Source organism: Oculina patagonica, chromosome 9 (genome assembly GCF_052425735.1).
Source record: "Oculina patagonica isolate OP01 chromosome 9, crgOcupat, whole genome shotgun sequence".
In the NCBI taxonomy this organism is placed as follows: domain Eukaryota; kingdom Metazoa; phylum Cnidaria; class Anthozoa; order Scleractinia; family Oculinidae; genus Oculina; species Oculina patagonica.
Genome location: NC_135766.1, coordinates 18,168,482 through 18,190,496, shown reverse-complemented (window position 1 = coordinate 18,190,496; position 22,015 = coordinate 18,168,482). Strand labels below are relative to the sequence as shown.

Sequence of the window (22,015 nt, the reverse complement as noted above, 5' to 3'; positions counted from 1 at the left end):
CCCGGACGATTCTAGTCATTTAGCGGCTCAATTCTAGACATCCTGCAGCATCTTCAGGGCTATGTAGTCGAATAAAGTAGCCCGGACGATTCTAGACATTTAGACATTTAGCTGGTCAATTCACTGATTAAGTTTGTTTTCTTGTCTAACTCGTAGCTCAGAGTCTGTCCTTCAGTCAGTAGTAATTTCTCTGTGTGTGTATTTCATATCAACTCGTCACCTAGACCTAGAGTTTCTTTGTTTGCATGATTATTTATTTTAGAAGGAAAGAAGAAGCCACGCCAGAAGGCTGGTTGTTCAGCGGCATTTCGCTGTAGTCGGCCAGCGGCGTTTATTGTTGTATAAAAGCCCGCGCGTTCTGTTCCTTGGCGTCCGCCATCTTGATTGTATCTAGTTCTCGTTACGAGTAGATTTCGCTTATATTAAAGGTAAAGCTTACGGTTCATCGGGGCCTAGTGTGTGTCCATTTAAACTACTGGCGTTGATTACACGTTTTTAATATACGCCCAAAACCGCATGTTACTCAGTTGGCTTTGTTCGGGCAAGCGATCAGTCGTAGTTTTTATAGTAGTGTTTGCCCTTACTTTCGAAGCAAAGATTTGGTCAAGTACTGACAAGCGGGACTGTTATGTAAGTGATTTGTTTCGTTCCTTAATAGTTTCTTAGGTTAGTTTGATTTTTTGATCGTATTTCTCGCTAGTTTCTCGAAAAGGAGTTTGTACCCTCGACCACGTGGTATGGCATTCTAATGTTAGTTGGGTTGCCTGCCAGCATAAGTTGCTTGTTATTTTGTTTAGTTTTGTTAGACTTATACGTTGTCTTTAATTAGCCCTCATCCTCGGACCCAGGGGCAGTTAGTGGGGGCGACGGGCAGCTTATCGGGACAACGGGATTTTCGGGCGAAAGTTTACAACATAGAGCGTAACAGCCCCTGGGCACTTTGTCTTACCGAACCAGTTCCAGAAGCGTTTGAACTCCTTCCTCCTGATTGGCCACAAAAATATTTTTGTGGCCAATCAGCGAGGTTGACCAGAAGAGCGACTCTGACGTCTTCTTACACGAAGTTGTTTTCCTCATAGACTCGTCGTTGTTGTTAAGCCCGTCCATCGGATGATACTATACGTGGGTCTCAGATAAAAAAGCAAAACAAAAACAAAACAACGAGGCCTGGGAATATGTTAAATGAAGCATAGCGCAAGGAAACCAAAAGTTTTTAAAGCTATACGCGAGCACCTCTTGCTTATAAGTTTTGTTTTTGTTATTTAAATATCCAACAAATTAAACAAAAACCCTTTGTTTTAACTGTCAAGCTGGCAACAAAATAACAATAGGTGACGACAGCGATATCTTCGCTAACGCGTGGCCCGTGCAGTGAAGTACCCAGACCGTGGCAAGTTCCAGAAGTCGGGCAACGACCGAGAAAAATAATAAGAATTGTTGTTTACTTGAATAACTATTAAAAAGCGCGCAACTAACAGTGTAGAACTGGCAGTCGTCTAAGGTTTATTTTTTTCTGAGACTCTCCATGTAATAGCATCCGATTTACGGGCAGAGCATCCACGACGAGTCTATGAGGAAAACAATTTCGTGTAAGAAGACATCAGAGTCTCCTGGCCGGTCCTCGTCGCTGATTGGCCACAAAAATATTTTTGTGGCCAATCAGGAGGAAGGAGTTCAAACGCTTCTGGAACTGGTTCGGTAAGACAAAGTGCCCAGGGGCTGTTACGCTCTATGTTGTAAACTTTCGCCCGAAAATCCCGTTGTCCCGATAAGCTGCACGTCGCCCCCACTAACTGCCCCTGGGTATCCGAGGATGATTAGCCCTTAGCTTTTCATATTTGTTTTGATTACTTTTTGATTTTGTAAACCAGAATCGCTTTAGGGCTTGCTACTTTCCCATGGAATGATCGGAATGTTAGCTTTGATTCTTTTGATTTTAGCTTAGTTTTTCCCTTCTATTGTTGATTTCAGTTTACGATATGATCTTGGATTTCGCTGACAATAAACTTCAGATCAATTCAAGACTCTTGTCCGTAAACTACTTCCCCGCTCCGCGTATGCTTGGTGTGTCTCAACTCGAGTAAACTTCAGTAGTAGTCGTTTTCGTGTTTATTCGAGCGCTGGCCGCTACAGATTGATTGATTGATTGATTGATTGATTGATTGATTGATTGACTGACTGATTGATTGATTGATTGATTGATTGATTGATTGATTGATTGATTATGAAAGGTTCTACATCAGGTTTCGTTTTTGAAATTGAGGTAAAAGACAGTTTAGAAATGACTTATTACCTGCACATTCTTTATAATAGGCTTCCCAAAGTGTCCTCGTTGATAAAAGTTCACCAAAACAAACACAATTCTGTCAAACCACAGGCAGCCCAAGCTAACAATAAGAGCCACAGTACTCTAAGACTCAATTTATAAAGATTTGTATGGGAATGAAACAATTTTCTTTTACGATATAGAAATTCGAACGTTTTATGAATAAAATTGACTTACACTGTTGCTGTGTCGTGTTCTTGTTTGCCAGCTCCTCGAGCCAATTTGAAGCGATTTGGACGAGTTATTGCTTTGCGAAATTTTGAACACGTGTACTTTATTAAATATTCCCAAGGCCGGAAACTATTTTCGACAGCATCTCACTCAAAGCAAAATATCTTCCGTGAAATTGGTCAAATCGCTACAGAATTTCCAGCACCGTAATCTCCGGTTCTTGTTTGCCAGCTCCTCGAGCCAATTTGAAGCGATTTGGACGAGTTATTGATCAAACCACCCACAAAATGGCGTCAGGGCGACAAAATCGACCTCAGTGGTGGTTGACATGGCGATATTGTCATTAACTCTTAAATACGCTCTGGGACCCGGAGAGGTCGATTTTCTACAGGAAATAGAAAATCACCGGCACGTGATTTCTTAAACGCCGGTTTTTATTTCCGGTAGGAAATCGACCTCTCCGGGTCTCATGGCGTATTTTGGAGTAAGTAACAATAACTCCATGCCCCTCCACCGCTGAGGTCGATTTTGTCACCCTGACGCCATTTTCTGTGTGGTTTGATGGGCCGCGCATGCATAACAAGAAAAACAAAAATCGCACTTTGGAAGAATTTTCTACGCTTCACGAGAGCACTCGGAACCAATTCAATGTTGTACATGTACTGTGGTATGCGCGGTGCTAGAGATAGAAAAGCTAACAGTGCTTGGAAGAGGGAAAGGGAGGAGCTTGTTCAAGACTCTCGAAAATTGCATTTGGCAATTCAGTGTCCCAACACTTTTATCGCCCTTTGTAGGTCTGAAAACAGATATGAAAAGTATGTATTTTTGAAATGGGGTCAGGGTACTACACGCACTGAAAATTCTAAGAGGTACCAAAGACGTGATGGGTGTTTTTCATCTTGTAACCACAATTTAAAACTTCGCCGGATAAAGAAAAAAAAATATCACAAAAAGTAAGAATATACAAAATTTAGTTTTTATACAGGGTTTGTGATGAAAATCAATTCGATACATTTTAAAACTATCCTCAGACATCAGAAAATAATAAAATTACGATCGGTTTTTTAGTTGGATAACACATTACCTCCTCCCATGTAATCTTGGTCGCAGTAAGAAGGTAACGCCCTGTCCTTGTCCAGGATTGTGTGCACTCCTGTCTTACGAATTCCAGCATTTAGCAATTCAAGACAGCTACTGTAAGGCACTGAAACAAATTAACACACACACAAAGTTAACTTTTCTAGTCAAGGTAAACTTTCTGAACTCGACTCTGCCTAAATGAGGATGCACACCGATTTTGTCCTTTGTTGTGTTTCTCAAATCTTTGTGTAACATATTGTATCGTCATTATTATTTTATTTGCCACCTAAGAAGAATTATTAAACATAATTTAACCCGTTTAAGGGCGAAGAGAGCTCCAGGAAACCACCGGGCCTATAGGGAGTAAGATTATTCTGTATTTATACTAAGTAATCGTGGCAAACTTAGGGACTGGTCAATAAGTACAGGGGGGTGGGCCGGAGCAGAAAGGGGGTGGGTCATCAATTTTTGAGCCCTCGAAAAGGGGTGGGTTATGTAATTTTGATCTACACGTTGGGGGTGGGTCATCTTATTTATTCACTAACTTTAAACTGTTATAGTTCCAAGAACAGTTGAATTCATCAGTATAAAAATTGATAAATTTCTCCGTGTGAGCAGTTTTAAAAGAATTTCTAGCGATTTCAAAAGGCCCAAAAATAAAAATTTCCCGGGGGAGCATGCCCCCTGATCCCCCTAGATGGCTTGAGATCATAACATCAGTTTTGCTTGTCTCTCTTCAACCTGCATAGATTCACGCTGGGCTTTAGGCCTTTTAACAACAGTAAACTCTTTAGTCAAACACTTTGCAAATATGAATGATGGACAGTGGTTGAAGTTTCTTGTATTAATTTCTGTATAAAAATATGAACTCTTCAATAATTGATTATGAATTAATATTACATACTGATTCAGTTTTTTTGCATATGTTTGTGTCTAAATTTCTCCATGGACTTTACACACAAATATGTGGAAAACTTACATCCTTCTTTGGTGTGTTAAGAAAATGGAAAAAGACGTCCTTGGAACCGCAGTGTCCATCAGCGAAAATGTCTATGTAGGGAATTTCACTTTAAAAGCTGAAGTCCAATCAAAAACCTCCAACTCCTAACAGATGAAAAAGAAATGATTGGTCCCTTAATTTTTTTTAGCAAAGGGGGTGGGTCATGTAATTTTCAACCCCCTATCAGGGGTGGGTCAATCAGTTTTGAGCCAGAAGGAAAGGGTGGGTCACAAATTTTCGAGCCACCACTTTTCCAATTGCTCCGGCCCACCCCCCCTGGTACTTATTGACCAGTCCCTTAGGGCTAACTTCTCCTGCCCATCCTCCTTTTTATTCTCAAGATATCGTCTTGCACTTCATAATTTCGCCGACAATTTATACTTTTGATAAATAACTAACGATAAAAATGGCCTCCGTGATGGTGTAACCACCTGCAATCCTCCCCCCCCCCCCCCCCGTTCCCTGCCCCGAAAGAAAAAAAAAACGAAGCGCGCCCAAATAACAAAAACTCTCGGTAATATTCCTAAGTTACACCTGCCTACCTTACAATCGGGAGATTGTAGAACACTTACCCTCACCACATGTTTTCCCCTGCAGACTTGGCGGACATTCGCACTTAAAATCATTCCATCCATTTACTGCGTAACATGTGCCACCATACTGACAAGGGTCATAATGTTCACAAGGAGCCTTAAAGGAAAAACACAAAGTCGTTAGGACCACTTAGGGTCGGTGATTTGAAAGATAAGTTTAGTCGATTTCTTGCCAAGTAACACTGCATGAGTATTGCACTACACTGCACTGCACCGCACCACACCACACCACCTTCCCCCCAGAGGGGAGGGGGCTACTCGAAAATAATTATATGGGGAGGCTTCGCCCGGAGGTCTAAACCCTTACCCTTTCGTATAACATTTTCACAGAAATGGTACCTTTTCGTATACCTTCGATAGAAAAATGGTACCCCTTTCGCATACCTACAGAAGAATACTACATCTCACTTCTTAATTTTTCACTTGAATAAACCTTAAAATACTTAAATGAATCGACAGTTCGGTGTGTCTGTTTGAGATATTTTTAAAGGTCTTTTACAGCAAGGCGCCCAAAAGTGTGACCACCTTTAATTAATTCACATTCTTTCGTGCAACCACCATCCAATCAGAAGCCAAGGACAGCTCCCAGTTGACTTCTGATTGGATTAAATCTGCACGGAAGAATGTGAATAAATTAAAGATGGTCACACTTTTAGGCGCCTTGCTGTAAAAACCTAGATGACGGTTTTCCCTACCCTCTTGTATACTTTAACCCGTGAAATACCTGCCCTTTTATATACATAAAGCCCGAGAAAAGTACCCCTGTCTAGCGGAGCCTCCTCTCTTAGAGCACACTATTGGGAGTACCCCCGGGGACCACACCACATCACACTTCACTCCATTACACAACTTTCCCGCTTCCGTCTGACCTCGTGGCCTAGTCGGTAGGACAACGGCGATCTAACCAGGAGGTCGTTAGCCTGCGAACAGGCTTTCGGAGATTTCCGGAGAGCGCTCGGACGTCGCAGGCTAGGAGGTCGTGGGTTCGATTCACAGCGAGGTCAAAGAATTTTTCCTTGTTTCGTGTTGTCCTCGATTTCCTTTCTAAGACTAACTCCCAGAAGGAAATCGCTGGTTTTTTTCCCAACACTTCAAATTGTCTTAGAGTTAAAGGGGCTACGTCACGGGGATTTCTCAGATGTTTGTTCTAAACTGTTCTAAAATTAGTGGTAGGCAACTTAACCCATGAAAAACATTATCTTTGAACATCTTAAGGAAGATATAACCTTAATTTGCGGATAGAAATCAAGCTTCGGCTAAAAATATCGACTTTTTGAAGACGCGCGGAAACAACTTGAAAAGTTAAGCCTTAATTTTTCAAATTGAAATCCATTTCCATCCGAGCCATCCGCAGCCAAAGACGCAGCTAAACAGTTTCAGTGCTGTAATATAGCAATTGTTAATAAAACTGGACCATTATTTTAAGCTTTCCTACGACACAAATATGAATTGTGGCTGTTCAAAAATCTGGTAAAATCCGTGACAAATCCCCTTTAAATCTCTACTCATTGAACTACATAAATATAATAATTTACATAATTAACAAAGTGTGACTATATCTAATTCTTAAATATGTCGTACCGTAAAGCTGTAGTGATGAAAATCCAAGCTCTCGCTGAATTCGTTGAAGGAAGTAAACTTTTCAGTATCCAAGAGTTGACAGATATATTTACCACTTTTTTCAGGAATTGTTTTGAAGTTTACTGATCGGCATTTCAGGTCCTCAGTGCAGGCTGCAATACACTCGTCTTCATCAACTACGGTTCGATTTTCCATCACTTCAGAATGATTTAGTTTATGATTTAGGAAAGTAGCAAAGTTCGTGTAATATAAAACTCCCTCTGCAACATGGATTTCGCCTCTGGACTTTGTAGAGTCGGCCACGCTCAGTGTACAGACCACAAAAAGGAAGAGCGACTGAACGAAAAATAAATGTGACAGGCCCATGACCTTAATAAGCCTTGCTTTTAAGACAGAGTTAGGATGAGTGCAAAGCTCTTCGAAGTGGAAAGCAATGTCGTTTCAAAGACTTTGCTTCTCAGAATAATTGTGGCATCCCTCTATCACCTGCTAGTTTTTTCTGTTGGCGGCTGAGGGTCGGAAGCCGTTTATAGAGTGAAACAAATAGCCAGTCTTTTTTAAAAGGCTTAACTCGTCATAAAGTCATCATCATTTTAATGATTCTCTCTGTATTCATAGTCAAGTAGGCCCGGTCTATCTAATCGCGAAAAACAATTAAGAAGATATCTCACTGAGAAGAGTCTCTTTGCTACATAATATATACTGAGATGTCTGAGATGGCGCCAGAAACAATTATTACACTAATAATTAGTCTCCGCTGTTTTATACATAAGACTCCTATTACCTTATTCTTACTAATTTTCGCGAGTACTAATTTTGGCGACTTTTGCGATTTTAAAGTAATCGCAAAATTTAGTACGCGCGAAAATTAATACCAAGTTATATATCAAAACAACAAAAAGAAATAAATGTTTGGAACCGCAACTATCTTCCCTTGATAATATCTTTCCGTCTTGATTTTGACAAGCACCCTTCCCCTGATAACTGTTTTTTCCAGCTCTTTAGTACAGTCACCAAAGTTTTCGTTTGCAGGCTCCTTGTAGTCACAAGCATTGAGCCAGACCTTTGTATATTTCCAGTATTGAAATCTCCTTAGTCTTTGACGACTGATCCATAAAACACTGACAAATCGCGAAAATTAATATACTTTTGCTCGAATTTTAATTGCAATCGCAAAAATTAATACTCGCGAAATTCGGCTCCCAAGTTTTCGCGAAATTAAGTACGCGCGGAAATTAGTAAGAATAAGGTAACTCCTATCAATTAATCAAATTTTGATGATTTTCAGGTTGAGTGTGATGTTTTTTGATGCTATTGAGGGTAGAGGACACTCATTGTGTTCTTAAGGAAATCTGCGAATCTGATTTGGTTCCCTCATCCTTCCTCATCCTTGTCTACTCACTGATAGAACACGTTCGTGCGTGGGTTGCCTTTGAAAAGAAAATTATTCTTGATTTTTGGATCAAAAAATACATTTTAAAATTATAGGTTACCCTTTGTGGTGTCTACTAAAACAATTAGACTACATGTCCTCGTATTCTTTGAGAGATAGTCGACTCGACGGCGCCTCGTTGACCATTTGCTAATGGAAAACTCGGGTTCACCAATTTGGAGTTTACGAACACCACATAAACGGAAAAGGAGTAGTATATGCGATTATCAACCCATTAGGTCTTCATGCATTGAGCACTTTTGAAAATGCCACATGAAAGTACTGCTCAAAGGCAATGGCTTCTATTTAAATGGTCACACACTAGTGTTTCATCGACAGATTTGAAAGTTAAAAAAATTATTTTACAGCCGCATGATACCCATAAACAATATAATACCACATGAAAGTACTACTCAGTACACAATAATTTTTTTCTTTAAAGATTACTCATAAAAGTTTAATATACAGAACATTATCATTTAATTGGAAGTTTTTCTCTGAAAATGAAAGGCACAATAAACAGCGGGAAAAATGAAACACAAACCGCCGTTGGTCTAGCTGATTACAAATACTTAGCAATTTCTGTCAACAAACTCTTCAATTGCAATTACCACGAAAATTCCAATTTAAATTAAAAACAAGATAGTAAATATGTTTTGAATCATGACAGTTTTAGTTTTCGTTTTGATTTTCATTAAAATGACTCCTTTATCCAAAACAACTACTTATCTTTGTGAAATAGAACCAGCCTCTACGTCTCGCTTGAAGGAAAGGCTATGCCATAGAACAAAATTAGAAGATCGCCTATTTGATGTGTTTTATTCGTCACCCAATAGAACAAAAATTACTTTTTCACCCTGCTCACTTTGTTTTAACTTAAATTGTTTTGCAAGCTAAAATTGTAAATGGCTTTGTGTGTATGCTTTTAAAGATGAAACATTTTCTTTGCAATTGTCTTCAAGAGGAACTTTAAAGTATTCCCAATTTTCTTGTCAAGTTGTTCTAAGATTCATATTAATTTCTCTCTTGAAAGTCATATGATTAGACTTGTTATTATTTCCAAAAAATTATCTTCAGTTTTATGCATGAGAAATAACTAATCAACTTGCGTTTCATCCAATCAGTTAGCATATTAATTATTTAAGGTAAGAAATTTAATGAGTACTTTCTTGAAATTGTTTCAAACCAAAAAAAAAAACCAGCACCTTCTTGGTATCTGTTCCTCAAATTTTCAATATATAAAATTATCCTTCGCTGGTTGCCACTTGCGAAGTCATTTTTTACAATGTAACAGTTAAGTCACATTCTTTACATGAAATTTAAAGAGTTTTTCAACACGAAATCCAACTTCCTACTTGCGTTATTATATACAATTTACTCCGTTATTTTACCCTGCCATATGTTGTTCTTGGACTTCGTTATGCTTTGCGTATTAATTAGAACCGAAAGATGATTGCAGAATCATAATCATATATGCCGGTTGGAGATTTTTTTTTTCAATGATTGTACAGTGTTTCCATGAAAACTATTGTGCCACGTGTTGATAAAGTGATTCCATAGTCGTCCAAACGGCAAGATACGTCAGCGAAGAACCCGTGAACTTCAAACAGTTTGTGCAGCTTTTTCAAGGTAACATCAAATCGAAATGACGTGAGTTCAGAACCGAAGAGAGGGAACTCAAAAATCAGTGCAAATTTCTTATACAGAGTGAAATGACTTTGCAAAAAACACCTGTAGCTGTCCTGCTCTAGTGACATTATCTCTTATTAAAAACTAGCAATGGTATATTACAATTCCTGGTCAACAGGCAATGGTATATGAGCTCATATACCATTGACCAAGGAGGATCCTTGCCATTGACCACAAATTTCGTAGACGATATGCGTCAACAAAAATAGCTGGGGATCTCAAATATTGCAATTCTTTGGGCGTTCTTAATAAAACAATTATTTCACTCGCGCTTGTTGGATATGAGATCGTTATCGCCAACTCGGCGCTACACGCCTCGTTGACCATCTACTTAACAATTATTCCATGAGCCCGCGTTGGATACGAGGTGGTAAATAGCCAACGAGGCGCGAAGCGCCGAGTTGGCTATAACGACTCGTATCCAACAAGGGCGAATGGAATAATTGTTTATTAAATTCTTCTCAAGTTTAAATCGACTGGACATTTCATTTTGATGTAAACGAAGTGATAGTATGAGGAGGCGCGAAAATTTCTGGCGCGGTGTTCACTTCTTGAGTTGAATGAAACATACGAGGAAAGCGAGCCAGACTCCGTAAAAACTAAAATCTTAAACTAAGATGATTAGCATCTTACATAAGATAACAACCATCTACAAAGAAGACTGAAGTGATCTTAGTTTAAGATAATACATCTTAACTTAAGACAAGTAAAGTCTTATGTATTTGTAAGATTCAAATCCATCTTAATATAAGTTTTTGAATGCGTCTTAAAATAAGACTGGTCCGTTTTATAATAAGATTGTGTCCTCTCATCTAAGATTGCTACTTCTTACTTTAAGATTGCAGACTCTTAACTTTCTCATTTCAAGAGAAAGAACATCTTAAATTAAGAAGGTCGTTCGACTTAATAAATTTTAAGATGATTTCAAGATCGGTAAGATGGTGTCATCTTAACTAAGTCACGTTACGTCTTAAATTAAGAAAGTGGGCATCTGCAATATTTTGAAATATAACCGTCTGTACAATGCAGTCTTGGGTGCAAAGAATTTTATGGCATGTTAGGTCGAAATGTAAAAAAATTTTGGTGCGTAAATTTATCACGGCCAAGAACCAGAATTCAAGTGATATCATGCCGACAAAGCCGAAACTTCCAAAAGAAAAGGTATGAACATTTGCGACTTTCCGTTTCAACCTTTTTAGGAGGACAACTTCAGCATTTTTCGAAGTTATCTAATTCCGGAAAGTTGGTGTTTCTTATCAAAATAATTAAGCGGGATTTTCCGTCGCATGCAGGAGAACGTTTTACTGCATGACCGCCATTGCTCTTTTACGTAAGGAGGACCTCTCGGGAAACAGTACAATTTTCTGATTGGCTAATTTCGATCCAAAATGACGCCCAATTTAATTGAACAATTTTTTGATTGGTTTATTTCGATCCAAAATGGCGTCAGCTATATAAACAGCGCTACTCATGTTCCTTTCATTTTATAGCGCACATTATTAGTATGGCTTTCCTTACTTTTAAGGTACTCGCGCTATATAGGGAAAACAACTGTCTAAATGCACGGGCAAAATGGCGTAAACAAACTGTAAAAGCGATGTACGCGCAAAATTACAAATTTATTGAAAAAACGCATCACGTTTGTTCTTCAGTTTGCTTGCGGTTAGTTCCACTCCGGTTTGCTTGCGGTTAGTTCCACACCGGTTTGCTTGCGGTTAGTTCCACTCCGGTTTGCTTGTGGTTAGCTTTTATTTGTTAGTAAGGGCACCACTTTTTTAAAAAATTGATAACTGTAGCACTAGCGTAGTACTAATTTTGTTTACGCCATTTTGCGCGTGCATTTAGACAGTTGTTTTCCCTATATAGCGCGAGTCCCTTAAAAGTAAGGAAAGCCATTAGTATGGCTCACGGTTATGTTTTGTCGTTGACGAAGATATATTTTCACACTTGGAGGAATTTTCAGAGCTGATAGAAAAGAAGGAAAATTTCTGGAGTTAGAATTGGTTAAACAGCTGTGTGAGGGTGAACTGAAGCAGATTTGAATACACAACAGCACTCGGCACATGTAAGCTCCAACTATACGTTCGGCCGTCAAACGAAAACAGCTAAGGTCTACATCTTCCTTTTTGTCTTTTTCTCTGTGTATGTTTTTGCTTGAATTATACGCTTAATAAAGTGTTTGCTACTATATTTGTTGTACTTGTATTTATGTATGGTTTATCGAAAACAGTGTGTTAAGCAAGTTAGGTTTGTTCCACTTTGGTTCGCTCGCGTATAATTTCTAGCGAGTCGGAGTGACCGTTATTTTTTAAATCACCAGGCAGTTGGACCTTTATCTTAAATTAAGACAAGGAACATCTTGTAAGAAAGATATGTTTGAATCTTAAAATAAGACGAAAATGAATCTTATCTAGGCACTTCGTATTTAAGATGTTATGAAACTGAAATTAAGACATAAAAAATCTTACTTTAAGACTGCCCTTCTTAAATTAAATCCTTCCAACCCAACTCCTGCTTAAGTAGTTATTATCTTAATTTAAGACGAGTTTTAATCTTGATTAAGATGAAGCGTCTTAAGTTAAGTAAAAATTCCCGTCTTATCTAGGCACCAGTCGCTAAGATGAAAAAACGTCTTAATTTAAGATTTTAGTTTTTACGGAGGAGAGTTTCTTTCCAAGATTTTCCTCGAACAATCCCCTCTAAAGTCGTCTAAATATCCTGGAAATTGTGACAACAGTTAAGATTTACGAGAAGATCCGAAGCAAAAGCTTTTCTGGAAACTACAAGTCTTGTGCAAGTCGAACGAAGCAAGTGTTTACATTGTACTTCTTTACGGCTCCACGGCTGTCATCAAGACTGCTATATTATTTGAAGCGAAATTCAGCTTAAAGTGGAACAGGTTTGTTGAAGTATAAAAGGACAAAACCAAGATTGAAAGGTAACAAACTTTACGGAAGTGCTGAGCCTAGTTTTATGACGTACACTGAATGAAACTGTGTCAGTTTGCCGTTCTTTCGTAAATTATTTGCTGCTTTTCTACTTTATTGACTCGCTCTTGTTGTGTGTTTACAAGTATTATTAATTAAACTTTTCGCATCAATCCTTTTGTTTTGCGTAGTTAATTTTACTATGGCATTTCTGTGGTTGTGGTAGGCACCGCTGATTATTTCTTGTTCATAAAGTTCGCCAAATTTGCTGTTTTTCAACCATTTTTCCGATGGAACTGTCGCTTCCCGTAGAAAAATTTTAGCTTGGCAAAAGTAACGCAATCATTTTCCAAATAAGGTCAAACTAAGGTATACGAGCTGACAACCGGGATTGAGTGAACCAATCAGAATGCTAGAAATGCAATATCCGTGGCTGAAAATTTAATAACATCTCATATCCAACGCGCGCTCGTAGAATAATTGTTAAATGACTACTAGAACGTTCTGGAAAACATGCAAATTAGTCTCTAAGTGTTTCTAATAAATCCCAAAGTGAAAAACGCATGTTGTTACTCGGCCTGGAGAATTTCTTCACATCAATAGCACTGCGAATTTATTTCTATTTTTTCTCACACTTTCGCTACTTTACATGGATGCTTAGCATTTGCCGAAAAAAGAAACAGTTGCAGTGACCGTTGAACAATGGTCCAAAATATGCAAACCGACCGAAAGAGATGGCGTTTACCATTTATAATTCGGTTTCTGGTAACTTTTTTGCCGTGCCATATTTTGTTCTTTGACTTCTTTAGTGATTTGCTTAAATTGCATAGGAATCATAGGACAGTTCGTCATCTAGTTACAGAATACTCCTGTAGTACCAGCAAGCAGCATTCAGGATTTGTTCAAAGGTTTTTTTAAGCTTTCATCATTTGAATAGTCAACTGAAGTCCTACGTCAGGCTTTTAATATACATTTCAACAGGAAAATACTTTTTAGATACATGCACTTGTTCACAATTAATATTTGTTAACAAATTCAGCACTAAGTAACAAAAATATATGTTGTCATGGGAACCATTTTGAATGTATTTCATGTTTTCCAATACACGACGTTAAAACAATCAGTATTTGTCGTTTGCTGTAACTACCTATTGTTTTTTTCATAAACAAATACAGCCAGCTATGATAACAGAAGCCTTGCTTTTCGTATAAAATCAATAAAAGCGAGGAAAGAAAGTAAAAAAAGAAAAGAAAATACAGAGAACTTGTATAATATTCATTCGTAAATATATAACAAAGCTACCAAATGTACTATTATATTAAACCACAAGGCTACTCATCATTAACAATTCAGTTAAATTAACATAGTCAAAAAGATCTAACAAACAAAATAAAATTTTAGCTACTTTAACAAAAAAATAAAATAGTTTTTCTACTCGGCTAAGGTGCAAAACTGAAAGCTTAAAACTTCGTTTTAAACGCTTAAACTAAAAAAATATATATCCGCTAGTGAAAGATTTTATAATTTATAATTTTATAATTAACCTACTTACTATAATTACTTAATTTACTTGGGTGTTTAAGCACAGCCTCCAGCTGTGAACTTAATAAGAAGTCAAATTTAAGCACCGGGGATGTTAAACATAATTTATTTATATATTATTTTATTATTTATAAGGTTCGCTTTTATTTCTCATGCCCTAGTCTTCTAAGTCGATCTTAATCTACATGGCCTAGTATCATGACCTTCGTTTTTTACTGGGTCTTCTCGTTTGCAAGCGTGACCATATTGTTTAAGCTCTCCTCTTCGTCAAACGGTAAGCTAGTTTAACTCTGTTTACACTGGAATCTTGCGATAAAAAGCTACACCATAATTATCCTTCGCTATGCAACGTGTTCTCAGGCTAAGCCGTGCGAGTCTAACACCATAAAGTGTGAATTTCTTTTGCATCTTTTGCTTTAAGGTGACGTAAACGCTTAGTAATCAGACAATGTGCTTTTGGTAAGATTCCAAGTCTGAAAATTAAAAGTATAAGTTGAGAAAAAGATAGTGTTTTGCGAAACCTAGTTATATACACTTGACCGCCAGGGGTGCTATTTTTTAACTTTGAAACTTATATATTTTAATCTCACAAAACTGAGTCTTTCAAAATCTCCAAAAAATCTCCAAAATCTATTTATGAATCATTATTATTTTCTGGCAAATTGTTGTTTAGTTGTTGTAACCCGGCAGAAGAAAAAAATCCATTCAAGGTTTAGGGGCAAAAAGGGGATAGTCAAAATCTACATAAAATAGATCGTTTTTATTTTCTGCCGGTTAAAGTGCTGTTTAGTGGTAACCTGGCAATCGATATTTCACCGTAGAGCGTGGAAACCTAAAGAAAAAAATTCATTCAAGGTTTAGAGGCAAGAAGGGGATAGTCAAAGAAAGTATGTTTTCATGGAGAAGGCAAGCATGCTAAGCGGACGTTTAATCTGACAAGCATTATAGAGACAGCTCTTTCTATCTCAGTCCATGTTTATTTACGGTAAAAAATCATTTTGCTTAAAAAATAGTTTCAGAATACTGACTAGTTTTCAGTCCGCCTTTTGTTAAAAAAATGCCAAAAAAAAATAGAATTCGTGGTCCATTTGAGGGTCGAACTCACGACCTTGGCGTTATCAGCACCACGCTCTGCCTACTGAGCTAACGGACCAGGCACGAATTAAATTTACCAAAGTAAGTAAGTTTTTTTTTCTGCAAAAAGCATTGTGTTGCCTCTCTGCTTTTTTACTGGACAAAGATTTAGACGAAGAGAGACGAACCAACCTGTTACTCAGAACTTTAAAAAACTTCCGACACGAGTCGTACCGACCTAATTCGTAACCACCACAGGAGTTAATTTTTAATTTTTAGAAAAGGTAAACTCCACGGGAAACGGGAATATACTTATTTATTAAAAAGTAGCTCTGGTATAAATTACAATTCCTGAGTTTTGATTGGTTAATAGGCAATAAAACAATAATTATAAATGATTTTAAGGTTTAATTTTCGCTTATACAAAGACATTGTACCTTTTTATATAGCTTTTTTTAATTCTTAATCCTTTTTATCGGTGCTTGTATTTTTAATGATTGCGTGAAATAAAGTTATATTAAAATTAAAAAATAATAATAGTAATAATAATAATAATAACAATGATCTTTATACAGGAGGCTCCACTTATTAAATGTGGTTTTCAGGGAGGTCCTGAGATAAAAAATAATGGGATATGAGCTCATATAGACCATATACCATGGACCATAAATATGGCAGGCGTACACGTCAACGAAAACAGCCAGGGAGTTTTTAATAAAACAATGCTCTCGCTTGTTGGATATGAGATAGTTATAGCAAACTCGGCGCCACGCGCATCGTTGGCTATCTACCATCTCATGTCTAACGTGCGCTCACGGAATAATTGTTTAATGTACTCTACTACATATACTCCACGGGGATATTCTTGGCTTTATCACTGCATCAGTAAAACTGCAGTAATTTAAACGCAAATTGAGCCGTTTTTTTCTGCCTAATCTTGAGGATCGCCATGAGATAAATCATTCACTGGTCTTGACATTTTACTCTTTTGCAATTAAGATGCTTGCAGAAAAGTGCATTTTGTTGAATACGAGCAAGAAAAAGCTCTGGAAGATCACGTGATTGCAAAATTAAAGGTGCCAGACGCAGACATTTGTCAGTTGCAATGTTACCTTAACGACGACTGCGTGTCTTTCAACTTTGGGCCGAGTGAGACTGGTGATGACAACATATGCGAACTGAACAACTCTACTGATAGACGACATCTAAAAACAAGAAGTCAATTCCTATTTCAGGGAACTAAGGTTAAATGAAATGATTATTTTAAGCGTAATTTGTATTTGATATAAATTGATTATTCAGCTACAGTCAGGCGGTAACCTGTGTTTGACTTGTGGGCTCATTTGTGGGAATTCGCCACTTACTTGTTTGCATACCGTAGAATTCCGGTTAAATTAAAGGCCCTCCCGTTTATCCCCCCCCCCCGGTAGGCCCAACTACCTGAAAACAAAAATCCAATTATAAGCCCCACGCCCTCCCTCCCCCTTTTTTACCCCGAATATAAGCTCCCCTCTGCTAGATGACTGTACTAGACAGGGCTAAATGTCGATTTATTTTGACTTTTTAAATTAAAAACGTTTTTCGATCAATTCTGCTGTGGCTCGTTTCGCGACGTTTTTTTTATTCCGTTTATAAGCCCTCCCGGGTATAAGCCCCCCGTTTCTAAGCCCACTCAATACCCCTTACAAAGTCGTATATGCCCAGGGTTTATAACAGGAATTTTACGGTATTGCTTTATCTATTCTTCTTATTCCTTTTAGAACGCCTGTCAGTCGTTTCCCTGTTTGAACAATGGCAAGTGTCAGCATGGCTTTACAGACAAAACGTTTCGCTGCTTATGTCCAGCTGAGTTTGAAGGAGAGTTGTGTGAAAGAGGTATGTATGTTGCTTAAGGACGTTCGCGCCAAAATTTTCTACTCCAAAGATTTCTTTAATTTTTTGCAGCGGTCAGATAATGAGTTACTTGTGTCAGAAATGCAAAAAAAGTTGGGGTCACCGACTTTTTTTCTGAGAAAGAGCGTGTGGAAAACTACCCTGATTTTGAAAAATTGGCGCACGTAATTCAGCATGATTTACAGGGTTTCTCAAGATCGTTAGCCTCCGTTTAGTCATCTTCGATATTTTTAACTGTAAACCCGGTTTACAGTTAAAAATATCGAAGATGACTAAACGGAGGCTAACGATCTTGAGACGATCACCACAAAGCAACTGGTAAGAAAAGAGTCACATCGGAGAATCAAAAACGAACTCAACCCACATCTGATGCCTGATCCAGGATCCTCATCCATACCACATAGGTGGGAGGCGACTGCTCGCTTTAAAAGTGAGCACGAATCTCATAGCGCCTTCTCTGCTCCCCCTTCCGTCTAGTAGAAAAAACCTTTTGGCCATCCCAAGTTGAACAACATATGAAGTAATATATCCGCTATCACTTTATCACTTTACCTTAAGATTTTGATGCCTGTGCGAGCGGTCCTTGTAGGAATGGAGGACTGTGCAAAGACTTCGTCAACGGATATAACCGTAGCTGTCAATCAGGATTTACCGGAAGTTACTGCGAGACAGGTATGCGTCTTCACATGTTATACTGCAGAATTCTTTTCATTTTTCATAAAATCAAACAATGAATGGCAAAATATGGCATATACCGTATTTTCTCGATTAAACGCCGGGTCTCCAAGGTAGACTGGTAAGTAAGCCTTTTAGGCGTTTATTTGAGGTGTAATATGTTTTAGGCATGATGGCAAGATACATTCATGTCAAAAATAATGATTAAAAACCCTTGTTTAATAAACATTTCGCTCAAATAAACTGCACCATTCAAATAAACGCCGGATCCACGGAGCCAAGTTTGAAATAAACGCCGGGGGCGTTTAATTGAGAAAATACGGTAATACGTATTATCTGTGACCGGTTGCTCAAAATAGGGTTAACCCTATTCAGACCGGGGGGGGGGCTTTCGAGGCCCGCGCTGACTTTGAACTTTTATAACCAAACGCTGCCAAACTTTCTGAGTTTTCCTAATATTTATCTGGCAACAATTTGGTAGGGTTGGATGATGTGTCAGAAACTTCACATCACTATGGCAACGGCATTTTGATAGGCATGTTTTCCCAAATTTGTAATTTTGCGTGTTTCTGTTAAGAAAAATCAACTTAAATTGATTTTTTTTACATTTTTACGGGTTTGGAGCACATTTTTATTCATTTTGAGTACTTTTCAGTGATTTTGGGTGGTTTTCTGGCATTTTGGAAAAATTTTGAAATCCAAGATGGCGGATCCAAGATGGCGGAAGTTTTGACATCATGATGTAATTGTCACGTGGTGTGACGTCACTATCCCACGTGATGTATACCAAAAGAAAGAGTTTCGGACATACAATACATCCTATATACCCCCCGGTCTGAGAAGGTCCAAAAAACCTCGGTCTGAATAGGGTTAAGCTAATTCAGATTTAGCGTGAATTTTAATTTCAGTTTAACGGGTTTAGTCCGCGACCAATCTCACTTTCCACAAGAAAATAAGTTGGGGAAATACTTTGGTCCTTTAACCCTCAAGATGACTGTTGTCAAAACGTTTTTGTTTTTAATTGTTCAAGTTTTTATGACAAATTTTTACTTTTTTTCAATATACAACAAAAACTAAAACTTAAGTCAAATCTTCATTGGCTTTTATTTTTGCAAGTTCTTCCACTTACAGCATACGTACCAGCATCATACGTACATCATTTTGCACTTTTTGTATCCCTTTATAATAACTCTTATTTTTTCGCGTAATTTTTTACGTACGTTTTCCTGCGTGAAAAAAATTAGAGACAATGTATGAACGACTTGCGTGCACGTTTACGCAAGTCGTCCATACATTGTATCTCCACTGGCGCACAAAAATTTGAACTGCTATTTCATCCACATAATTAACAATTATCCAGCAAAATCGCACGGAATATCTCCTGATACTGAGCCAGACGATATTCCGCAAGATTGAGCAGGATAATTGTTTTATATATTCAACAAGTTATCAACAAAACGCATTTTGCAGATAGAAAAACTGTAATGATGCAGCGCTTTTCGAGATTTCGGACGAATCTTAACAAACCTACGTATATTTGACAATTATCCTGCGAAGTCGCGCGGAATATCGCCTGATACTTGGCCGACGAGACCGTAGGCCGAGTTGGCTAAAATCAGTCGTTATTCCACAAGATTGAGCAGGATAGTTGTTTTTTTATTCAGCCAATTGTCAACTAAACACATTTTGCAGATGGAGAAAGTGTAATTATGCAGCGCTTTACAAGAATTTGGACGAATCTTCGCAACCTACGTATATCGCAGGATATCTGTTATTTACGGATGACAGATAACGTTAGCATTTTGACCATATATGGGCAGCGCACGCATTTGTTGAATAACGCAGGATATCTGTTATGTACGGAAAACAGATAACGTTGACATTTTGACCATATATGGGAAGCGCGCGCATGTGTTGAATAATAATCAAATATATTTGTCACATTGAAATTGTCACATAAAAATTGCTCACGTAAACCCGGCTTAGGTAATATATCTTTTATTTTTTCAGATATTGACGAGTGTGCCATTGGCGCCCATAATTGTTCTGTCGATGCTTGGTGTAACAATACTGCGGGTTCTTTCAGTTGCACGTGTAAGGTTGGCCTTAAGGGAGACGGAACCATTTGCACGGGTAAACATTATTGGCATAATGATATTGCACATTTCATTAATGATTTTGCAAAAGATATATCTTCAGGCGCTGACTCATCCCCAGTCGTCTTCATATAGCGCGCGGCAAAGATACAGCAGAGGGAGAGATGGGTAGAGAAAGGGAGGACGAGGGGAGATGGGTAGCCCCTGCTCCCTCACCTCACGCGCGTGCCACGTGCGTGCTTCTCCCTTTGCCGCGTGCTATATGAAGATGAACTGGGGACGAGTCAGTTTCAGGCGCATGTAGATCTTTTAGAGGGTATTGAATCGGTTTGAATTCCTTTTTTATTGAGAAGCTGAGCCTATGTAGCCTGTGTCGAACTACTGTTTGCCGTATCTTTATGCTCGATTCCCGCGTTCTTGTCCACAATTGTGAAAATATGTTTAAAATTGTATAAAATGTAGCATACAAGGTGCTACAATCTTGGACAAAACTAGTTAAAACAAACGCATTCAACGCATTTTCGCAAATGTCCTGACCTGCAATGGGTACAAGATTGTATCCCCATCTCTTCCTACTCAATGTTGTTTCTTGAGGTTTGCGGTTCAACAGGCTTTGGTTTAAAAACACCACAGCATTAACAACATTGAATGTGTGGAGGGGGTTGCAAAATTGAACTCTGTGAATAGATCAGGGCTAAGTGTGTTAACAGTTCTGTCCGAGATTGTAGTTGGACTGAGCTAGCTATAACTAACATTTGAGTCATTAATTAGCCAATAAACAAATGGGATTACAAAAGCTTTAAAAGCCCTTAAATAACAAGAAGTTCTAATTTATTTCTAGAGACAACTCCCGATTATTGGTAGTAGTTTTACATTTAGGCATCATAAGACACAAGTTCCGCAAAAAAGTTATATTCAAAAAAACGAAATTTATGGAAGACATTGAAAGGTAAAACATGTTTATACACACGCTGCATTGCCTACTGTGCCTCATACCCTAGCTATTTTTATACTACAAGTTAATTTTGGTTGCTAGTGTATTGTTTAATTTTTTTGTGTTTGTTTTTTTTTTTGCAAAGATGCATGCGTTCTGTTTGATTTCGAACACGGATTATCTGGCTGGGCTTTAACTGGTACGGCATTCAACAACCAACCAACATATGGAGATAACCCGACAGCACGAAACAGAGTTTCGTCGAGACACAAGGGAGACTGGTGGATAGGGGGCTACGAGAATCGGCCCAGTCCTTCTCATCCTGCTGGTGGAACGCAAGGCGATGGCCATCAAGGCACGCTGACGTCACCTAGTTTCGTCATCAGTGGACATACCTTCAAGTTTTTGATTGGAGGAAGTTGCCATATAGCCCAGATTCGTGCTGAGCTTCTTGTTGAGGGAAACGTGGTCTTGCAGGCGACTGGAGGATGCAGTGAAAGCATGGTTGAGCGAAGTTGGGACGTAACGGGATATCAAAATAAAGAGGCTCAATTACGACTGGTTGATAGCACCTCTGGTGGCTGGGGACATATCAACTTTGATCACTTTCAAGAGATTTGTGACTAACATAACTTTCATAAGATCGATACATACTAGTCATCGTGTCTTAGTGACATCTTAAAGCATACCTTGCGAACAGGCTTCCAGTGGGCTAAAGAAGGAAAAGAAATCGGCTTGCGAAGCGAGCCAATGGAAGACTGTTTACAGGCTAGTCGAAGCAGCATGAAGCAGTAGGGGGTAGTTACAAAATCGTATACTGATTTAACGAGGAGACATGTAGCATGGACAAAATCACAATATATAAACACAAAAAAATGTAACGAAGACATGTCACGGGGACGAATTTTGCATGAATGTGATGACCGCGCATCTAAACAGTATTCGGGTTTGCTGTCGATACATGTGGCTGCGATTTCACCGCGGTCAAACGTCTCAGGCAGG

At 38.4% G+C, this 22,015-nt stretch overlaps 1 protein-coding gene and 1 non-coding gene across 2 annotated transcripts; one reads left to right on the top strand and one right to left on the bottom strand.

Annotated features, from left to right (window-relative positions):
* The first annotated feature begins 14,489 nt into the window (after positions 1-14,489).
* Positions 14,490-21,935, top strand: LOC144666384 (uncharacterized). Its single transcript, XM_078527810.1, has 6 exons — positions 14,490-14,615; positions 16,415-16,659; positions 17,176-17,290; positions 17,867-17,980; positions 19,994-20,116; positions 21,159-21,935. Exons 1-6 carry the CDS (start codon positions 14,540-14,542, stop codon positions 21,638-21,640), a joined length of 1,155 nt encoding a protein of 384 aa, XP_078383936.1. The 5' UTR covers positions 14,490-14,539; the 3' UTR covers positions 21,641-21,935.
* On the bottom strand, positions 15,422-15,494 carry Trnai-gau (transfer RNA isoleucine (anticodon GAU)). The gene has a single exon. It is a non-coding gene; the product is annotated as a tRNA-Ile (tRNA).
* Positions 21,936-22,015: the final 80 nt, after the last annotated feature.